The 9,348-nt window shown below is 48.7% G+C and overlaps 1 protein-coding gene across 1 annotated transcript in view; it reads right to left on the bottom strand.

The window, feature by feature from the left end:
• The window catches only part of RARRES1 (retinoic acid receptor responder 1), a 42,181-nt gene extending 36,046 nt beyond the window's left edge, over nucleotides 1–6,135 (bottom strand). Inside the window, exon 1 of the mRNA XM_086392121.1 lies at nucleotides 5,824–6,135. Coding sequence (XP_086248247.1) covers nucleotides 5,824–6,096 — 273 coding nt within the window. The 5' untranslated portion in view covers nucleotides 6,097–6,135. The remainder of the gene's footprint in view (nucleotides 1–5,823) is intronic.
• Between the last annotated feature and the right edge of the window lie 3,213 nt (nucleotides 6,136–9,348).

Raw genomic sequence — 9,348 nt, forward strand, 5'->3', positions numbered from 1 at the left:
AAAGCAGCCTACAGTCAGGTGCCAGTCAAGACAGAGTATGAAGGGCAGGCGTGCTGGGGGGTGAGGTTGTTACTGGGGCTGCAGAGATCAGCCAGAGCTGCCCTTTCTTGAGCAGAGTCACGTGTCTGGCAGTGTGGCAAGTACTTGCATCAGCTCACAGTCACCCGGAAGCTGGGTGTGGTGGGCTGAGGAGTGGCCCCCAAAGAGGTCCACATCCTAATCTCTTAAACCTCTGAACATGTTACAAGGCAGAGGGGACGTGGCCAGTACGATCAGGTTAAGGACCCTGAGCTGGACAGAGTATCCTGGCTGATCCAGGTGGGCCCAGTGTACTCACATGGGTCCTTACGAGTGTTATCATCAGCTGCTGCCTGCTGGCTATGAAGATGGAGGATGGACAGTGAGCCAAAGAGTGAAGGCAACCTTCAGAAGCTGGAAAAAGCAAGGAAATGGATTCTTCCCTAGAATTTCCAGAGGAAACACAGCCCTAGATCTTAGCCCAGAAGACTGATTTCAGTCTTCTGACCTCCAGAATTGTAAGAGAATGAATTTGTGGGAGTTGTTTTTTTCCTACAAAGATTGTGGTCATTTGTCACAGCAGTGAAATCAATACAGATACAAAATTACTTGTGATCCTTCCTAGTGTTCTGTGTGGGCACCTCCCTTGGGGCCATCCGGATTGGGACACATCATCTACACAACTACGGTACAAGGCTCTTTTCCAACTCAACTTGACTGGCCAGAGGCGTCCTGAACGATTCTAAGAAGTAACCCAAAGTGGAGAAGTGCTACTGCTACTATGGGACTAACTCTGTGCAAACCTCTTAAACTGGGGACCATCACAAAGGCGAATAAACGCCAAGCCTGCAGAAGTGCGGAAGAATTTCTAGGTGATTCATGCTGATGCTCTGAGATCAAGGGTCGGGTGGGATTTGGGAGACTGTGTGTGTGTGTGTGTGTGTGTGTGTGTGTGTGTGTATTCAACATTCTGTGTCTCTTTAAGATCAGTCACTTTAGGGCTATTTACATTCTGTCTCCAGCAGAACCACCTAGGTTGTTCAAGAAGAGCATGCCACCAAGCCAGACTCCTGGTGGTTAAATTCATGACAGTGATCTTTATTTGGGGCCAAGACTAACTCTCTGTGATCACACGCATCCTTGGCTCTGACACCCTGTGTGGCAAGACGAGTGGAAATGTTGTGGGCTGGTAAAAAAAAAAAAGTGTGTGATTCAAAAGCAACTTCTTACAAGCTGGTTAAAAGCATTCTTACTTGCCAGCTCACTTGTAGCTGGCTCAGATGACTGAAGGACGAGGCTGGGAAGGCCAAGGCTAGATTTAACCTCAGGGCCTTTTTCACTTCGGTGCTGGACCCAAACTCTGCAGTCAGAGCCTGCAGGCTAGGTGGGCACTGCGGGCCGGGGGGGGGGGGAAGGAGGGCAGAGACATGGGGGGCACTGGTGCCATCTCAGCAGGTGCAGTGCCCTGGAAGGTCTCTGTTCTGTGCTTTCTGGATTGTTATGTTTCATTAACACAGCAGAGGGCGCTGAGGAGCACCACCTTCACCCTGCCAATAGCTATCCCCCTGTGGTTCTTTCACGGGGGCTGTAAAAGCACTGAGAAGCCTTCCTTGTGTGAAAGTAGAGATTTTTTCACTTTAGGGTTTTATTACATATCCTTCCCCTCCATATTCATTGCAGCCTTCTTCATTCTCCAGTTTTTCTTTTCTATGGTCTGCTTGATGCATTGCTTTTCTATTCTTGTGAACTATCACCTCTGAATTATTGACATTAATGGAGAGAAGACTTCAAGGAGAACAGTAATTAGATGAATTATGCTGTATTAAAGTGCTTTATAGATTGAAAAGGGATAAAGGAAGAAGCTTTTTCTTAGTATACTAGGCGCTCTCCCAGCTGTCTTGTCGGCTCAATGGACAGGCTTTGTTCTGCCCATAGACACTGGGGTTGGTGGGGGCACACAGCAGCCAGTCCACCTGTGGGGAGGGGGAGGGATGATCAACAGAAGTCAGCTGGTTTGCTCTGAAACTTGCCTGTGTCAGGTGTACCCATTACCTAGCTGCAAAATTGTTAAGTAAACTTGTGAAGAGTAGGCAGGAAAAAACGTAAGTCCACAAAATCCAAGTTAAATACTGTAAAAAGAATTGATAAAGCCTCTAAAAACTCTTGCTGGTTAACTGGGTATGAGTGAATCAGGGTTAGGCAAGAAAAGTCAGAAGTAAAAGGAGAGGATTGTGAACTGTATTCTTTGCAAGTGCTTCTGCCATCATACGTAAACAAAAGTGAAAGTCACAGATGCCCATTATGGGTGGATCTTCTTGCTTGAAAGACTGCAAGGAGTGCCCATTAATGTCCTTCACGCTACACCAAAAGACAGATGATAGTTTTATATTTGCTGATTTTCATTTAAATTGAAGCAGTTAAGGTTTGGGCATAATTACCCCCCGCCTTACCTCTGGTCAAATGTTTTGATTAATGTTTCCAATCAGGTCGTGGCCTGGTCCTCTGAGCAATCCTCAAATAAGGGCTGATTTCAAATGGGTTGCCTTTGTTCTTAAGTCTGTGCACACAAAGATCTCACCAGTCTTCCTAAATGCCAGGGAAAGGCTGGCTTCTCACCAGCTGCCTGGGGCAGGGACTAGTGGTCGTAGGTCTTACAAGTGTCCTGAGCGTGCTTGCCTCACTGTAGGGGACAGCCCCAGGTGGTCAGAAGTAGGCTTATCCAGGGTACCCTGGGTAGCACAGGAGCTCTCAACACCACAACCTTCCATGCTCTGGGGCCTGTGGCATCAGAGAAACAGGAGCCTTCTGGTCATGGAAGGGTAGTGTACGGTTGGGAAAGAGAGGTCATCAGACAGGGGCAGTGAGGGATGCCTGTGTCCCTCACTATGACTCTCTCCTTACAATCTCTCCTTATAATCAGTAAACAAAACAGAATACTCACAAGTGGTTTCACCAGCTAGTTCTCACTTGAGAATCTCAATACTTCTTTGCATTTACTACCATCGCGGGTGGCCAGACAGTAAAGAATCTGCCTGCAATGCAGGAGACCCAGGTTTGATCCCTGGGTCAGGAAGATCCCCTGGAGAAGGGAATGGCAACCCACTCCATTATTCTTACCTGGAGAATTCCACGGACAGCCATGTGGAGGCAAAGAGTGGGACAGACTGGTGACTAACACTTTCACTACCATAGCTGTTACTGCATTTTACCACTAGAGGGCAATAGTGTTCCTAAAATAAGGGATTTGACCAGAACCAAAAAATCACTTAGAATTAAGAAATTTCAGAGCTGGAAGAGGTCTTAAAAATCATCTGGTTCACAGGCTTTCAATTTTTTTTCAACTGAAATGCACAAGAACTGCATACTTCATAATGAACCATTTCCTACATGTATGTTCGCAATCTTTTGAGGCACTACTTACCTTTACTCTGCAATGCACACTAAGCAATTTGTATTCCAAATTGTTTCATTAAACACAAACAAAAAACAACTGAAACCACTAAACAGATGTCATAACCCACCAGTGTGCCATTAGCTTGAAAAACCCTGATTTGGTCCCAGTCTCTCATCTACTAAGGGACACAATAACCCAGAGGATGGAGAAGGATGCTACCAGCTATACTTCTCTCACTCACCCAGCCACCTGCTAAACTCAGAGTCAGTCCTGGAGGAACTCAGCACTTATTCTACCAATGCATTGACTGGATAAAGTAGTTGAGAGTCTATCATTTTCCACCTCTTGTCAATGATACAACTGCTCATGTAATTGAAGCAGAAATTCTTTGCATTAAAGGTCTCTTCTTATTCAAGTAGTTTCAATCAATCAAGTGATTTCAATCAAGCAATTTCATTGAATTTCCATAGAAACTGAAACCACTTTAGTCTCTTGTGAGTCTTGGCCCTGAAAGTCACTAAGTTCTCTTCCTTGGCTCCCTGATGTTAAAACATTTATAATCATTTTGGGAGGAAATGTAAAGGTAAACCAGAAGATCACAGCAATGTATCCTTTCTTAGGGTCATTGCTCTGTGTTCTTCTACTTAACTCCTCCTCCCTTTCATGCATATCTAATTTATTGATTATCCCCTGGGATTTTTTAGGCCAAAAAGGAGCATCCCTTTAAACTTCAGGACTATATTATTACAGATGAAAAGAGTAACTGAGCTCTCTGGATAAGAAAGGAAAAATTTTCTTCACTCACTTGGATTTTGAGAGCTAGTTTATTTTGTGAAAGATGCCACAAATTTTATTTTTTTTAAAAGGGGGTATCCAGCAAGGTCCTACTGTATAGCACAGGGACCTCTGCTCAATGTTATATGGCATCCTGGATGGGAGGATGCCATACATGTACATGGATGCCATACATGTATGTACGTGTATGGCTGAGTCCCTCTGCTGTTCACCTGAAACTATCACAGCTTTGTTAATCAGCACTCCAATCTAAAATAAAAAGGTTTTAAAATTATATAAATAAAAAATAAGGGGATAACTAAATGCATGAAAATGCAAATTATTTTATTATTCAATTATTTAATGGTCAGAAGGAAGAAAAACTTTTCTGAGGCTGAAAAATTCCTAGTGCACTTTAGAAATCTGAGCTTGGCTTTCTGTAGAGAATCCTTCCCACTGATAAACAGTGAGCAAATCTCCAGGCGGGGAGTGGGGGTGTGGGGGGGGTGCTGTTCGGGCTCTGGGACGTGGCTACTCTCCACTTTGATAGAAAGTTCTCAAGTTCTATTCCCTCACTTCTCTGCGGGGAAGTGGGGGGCGGGGGGGAGTTAAACTGAACCTCCTTGAGACAGCAAGGTCTGTTACAAGTGACAAGAGCAGGTTGCCTTTTTCTAGGGAAAAAAAAAAATGCTTTCACCAGTCAATAAATCTAGCCAAACTGGGTGCAGGGTTAAGTCTTTGAAGAACCAAGGCGTTCTCTTCCAAATGGCGTTCTCACACCCCCAACACCACGTCTAGAACTATCTTAAAAGTTCAACTGCCACTCCTTAAAATTTTCTCTTTATCCTCTTCATTAAACTCTAGCTTCTTCAATGATGAGTCTACAGGCTTTGTGGAATATTGGGGGTTGCTGGAAAGAGCATCGTTACTTTGGGGACAAAGTGTAGTTCTGTAACTTTCGTAGTCATCTTCTACTTGAAAAAGCAACGTAGCTCCACGGACACAAAATGATACCTACAGCCTTGAAATCAGCAACCAAACAACGAGCTGCCAAATTCTCATTCATTCCGTTTACAAACACAACAGCCCTGGGTCATTCACTCTTATTAGATTAAAGCAGACGCCAGGATTAAGAAGGTTCCTGGCCAGGCCAACGCGTAAACTGCAATATTATCCTAAACCCTTGCAAGACGGCCTGCATTTGACAAGGGAACGTCCACGGTTCGGCGTGGGAACTGGCTTGGATTTTGAAAAACCCTGTCCAGAACTGACTCTCAAGCCACTGGTGGGTCGTGCATTCGGCGACCACCTCATAGCAACCAACTCTGGAAAGACCAAGCCTGGCCTTTAGGCCCTGTTCCTCAGTTTCCCCATAGACCTGTTTCCCAGGTATGGGAGCTACCCTGTGAAAATTCTTTACGTCCTTGTAAATGCCAGAAAGAACAAGTCCGCTTTCCGCGGATTCTGCGCCCCGACGGGCCCTTCCAAGCGCGGGAGCTGTTCCGGGCTGTCTCCGCACCTGGCGCATACCGTTCTCGCCGGCGAGCCCCAGCACGGGCGCGCGCGTACGGCAGTCACCGCCCACGCGGCTGGCGGCCGGTCCCCGCGCGCGCCCCCCGTGCTGCTCGGGTACTCACCCACGAGCGGCCGTCCAGCACATTCGCCAGCACCTGAAGGGCGCTGGGCGAGGCGGCGCGGAAGTTGAAGAAGTGCAGCGCCGCGCGCGCCGCCTGCGAGAGGAGCCGGCTCGAGGGCTCCGCGTCCTGGAGCCACCCGGAGTCCTCGGGGCCCCCGGACGCCGCCGCCCCCTGGAGGGCGAGCAGCAGTAGCAGCGGTACCGCGAGCCGCTGGGCTGCGGGGCGCGTGTCCCCCGGCCGGGGAGCGGAAAGCGGTTGCCTGCGGAGCTGCATGGACGCGGGTTGGCGCGGCGCTCGACCGGTGCGAGCTTCGGGTAGGCGGCGCCGGCGCTTGAGGAAATAAGGCCGGGCGGGCCCCTCCCCCCCGCCCCCAGGGCGGCCCGCTGGAGGGCGTCCGGGTCCCTCTCGGCTTTTCCCGCAACCCCTGGGCCCCTCCGCCCCGCCCCACTCCGCCCGAGCTCCAGCTGCCCCGGCTCGGTACCCGGACGCGGCGGCGCCTCCGCGGCGCGGGGCGGGGATGTCTGGCCGGGGCCGCGCGGGCAGGGGGACAAGGGGCAGTGGAGACTTCTCTCTCCAGGGAGCGCGGCCAGGTCGGCGCCACCCCGCGCCCACAACCTAGCTCGGGGACCTGGTTTCTGGCTGCTGTTGGTGTGATTTCGAAGCCCTCAGGGTTTCACAGCAAACCTGCTTCAGTTGTTCAAGGCTTGGAGCTTGTTTCCCAGAAGAAGAAATTGGAAACGGGTGGAGAACAGGACGTGTCGCTGGCATTGATGGGGGTCCTTATAGTACAATGACTTTGAAGTGAGCCAGATACCCAGAGAATTGGGGCTGGAGAGGGGGCTGCGGTGGTAAGCTGATAAGAGCCTAGAGGCCCCACTGGACTTGGAAACGTTGATAACCGTGGTGGAGCGCAGATGGGCGTGGAAACCAGAGTCCGGCGAAGTGAGGCATGGATTGGGCTGTAGTTCTGTGGAGGCAGCAAGGGTTGACGACTCTTTTTAGACACATGGCAGTGAAGGAAGAGATGGCCATTGTTCTTAAGCCACAGACAGAAAGCCCAGGAGAACTCGGAATTAGAGGCACTCCCAGCACCCGTTCTCCCACCTGTCTTTAGTTTGTTCAGGGGTCTGCCCCTCCCCAACACTCGCTGACCCCATCCCTACCAAGGAGCCGAAGAAAGTCCCTTCTCCTTGCTGGTTACCGGTTGAAGCCCCACATAAAAAGAATCTGGATAAGATATGCGTGGGGGAAGGCTTGGGTGGGGGTGCGCGACATGGGGACGCCATCTTTGAAAACATCTTTCCTCCCCGACTTCTTCGTTTGGATGTTGTCCGTCTCGGCCCGTCTTTTCTCCAAGGTATTCATGGAACACTCATCCTGCTAGGCCTGAGGGAAGTGAGGAGGGGGCAATCTGTAAGTCTCCATGCTCCTGGAGCACACCTTCTAGGCAGGCGGAGACCAAGAGGCAAGGGAATGAACCCTTTGTTGCGTGCAGTTACACGCTGTGGAGAAAAAGTAAACCTGAAAGAGGATGGGGAGTTGGTTATAATTTAAAATAACGTAGTCAAAGCAGACCTCACTGAGAAAGTAATATTTAAGTAAGGACCTGAAGGAGAGATGAGGGAGCCAGGTGGACACTGTAGGTCGAGGGGACCGCAAGTGCAGAGGCCCCGAGGCCAGAGTCCACTGGCATGTGTGAAGAAGTGCGAGCAGATGCAGCTGGAGGGAGAGGACAAGGAGAAGACAACTGAACGCCAGGTCTGAGGGACAATGGGAAGACGGGCAGAGCATGTATATTGTGTCTGGGTGTGCCCCATGTAAGTGCGCCCCTATCTTGCCAACAGTCTCGCGATGAAGCCCATCTGAAGAATGGCTGAGCAGAGGAGAGATGAGGAGCCCGGGTTCCTGATGACGTTGAGCACCCAAATCGGCTGATCCTGGAGCTCATTTCTTATGTTCACTGAAGCTGGAGGTTCCGTTTCTTGCCTTCAGAGGCAGCCTAACACAAATAATTATCTTCTTAGAACCTAAGCATCTTCTCCAAGGGGTTATCATGGTAGGTTTCTTGAGAAGTTATCACTTCCAGGTTTTATAAAGACTAAATTTTCCTTATTTTATTTCAGTGCTTCACCCCCAGTGGGTGCTGGGCAGCTTTCAACTGCGGGAAAACTCATCAACGTTGTGGACTCTGCAGTGGTGTGGAGTCGGGTGTCTCCCTGATGGTTTGAAGGATTCAGCCTTTCTCCATCCTTCTGCACAGCTCTCCTCAGCTGTTTGGCTTTTTGTCCATAGACTCACCTGTACCTCCATGATTATCGAATGGCTGTCACAGCTCCAGACACAGCTCCAGGCTTGATCCCTGCACTGGGAAGATCCCCTGGAGAAGGGAATGGCAACCTACTCTAGTATTCTTGCCTAAGAAGAAATAGTCACACGAGGGAACAAGCATAGCTGCCTGAGTACAGAGAACTCTTCCAAGGTCAGCTGTTTATAATAGTGGTAGTAACTACACTCGGGCCAGATTGGTCAGGAACACACATTTCAAAAGTTAATTACAGTATTCACTTTATTAACAGATTTTCTAGAACAGAAGATTCCCTTGATTGAGAACTGTGTGTGTGTCCTTTGTCCATTTATCTGTGAGATTGTTGAATTTCTAATTGATTTATAGAAGTTCTTTAAACACTAAGGAATGGGGTTCCCTGGTGGCTCAGATGGTAAAGAATCTGCTTGAAATGCAGGAGACTCAGGTTTGATCCCTGGGTTGGGAAGATCTCCTGGAGAAGGGAATGGCTACCCACTCCAGTACTCTTGCCTGGAGAATCTTATGGACAGAGGAGACTGGAGAGCTATAGTCCACAGGGTCGCAAAGAGTCAGACATAATTAAGCGATTTTTTAATTGAGCGATTTTCACTTGCAGGCCAAGATGTGTCACAAGAATCACTAATATTTTTTCCCCTAAGTTTCTACACTGTGTGTGTGTTGTTCCTTGTTGCCAGATGCCATGTGCGCGGGCGATGTTAACGGCGCACTATGTGTGCCAAAGGGGCTGAACTTGTGTCGCAGGGCTGATCCCCCCCTGGCCTCCCTGGTGTTGTGGGAGGACTGCCCTACAGGCAGGGAGGAAAGTCGTAGCCAGTGGGACTGGCCACTTCACCTCCCCCCACCCCCCGCCAAGAATGTCCCCTATGTCATGTTTGTGTGTGTGTGTTAGCTCAATCGTGGCCAACTCTTTGCAACCCTAAGGACAGTAGCCCTCCAGGCTTCTCTGTCCATGGAATTCTCCAGGCAAGAATCTTGGAGTGGGTTGCTATTTTCTTCTTCTAGTTCCTTAATCATTGCTCAGGTGATTGTGAGCATTTTTATAATGGAGAATTTGGCTTGTGTTTAAGAAATATATTGGTATAAATCATCATATATGTACTTAGATATAATTTTATGAAAAGATTCAGAAGGAAAATTGATATAATATTTTTCCAGGCTATTTGTAATGTCAATCAAAATTAGCAATTCATGTACCCACT

The sequence above is a fragment of the Bos grunniens genome, chromosome 1 (genome assembly GCF_055505025.1).
Source record: "Bos grunniens cultivar Pamir isolate PY7600 chromosome 1, Bosgru_T2T1.0, whole genome shotgun sequence".
Lineage (NCBI taxonomy): Eukaryota > Metazoa > Chordata > Mammalia > Artiodactyla > Bovidae > Bos > Bos grunniens.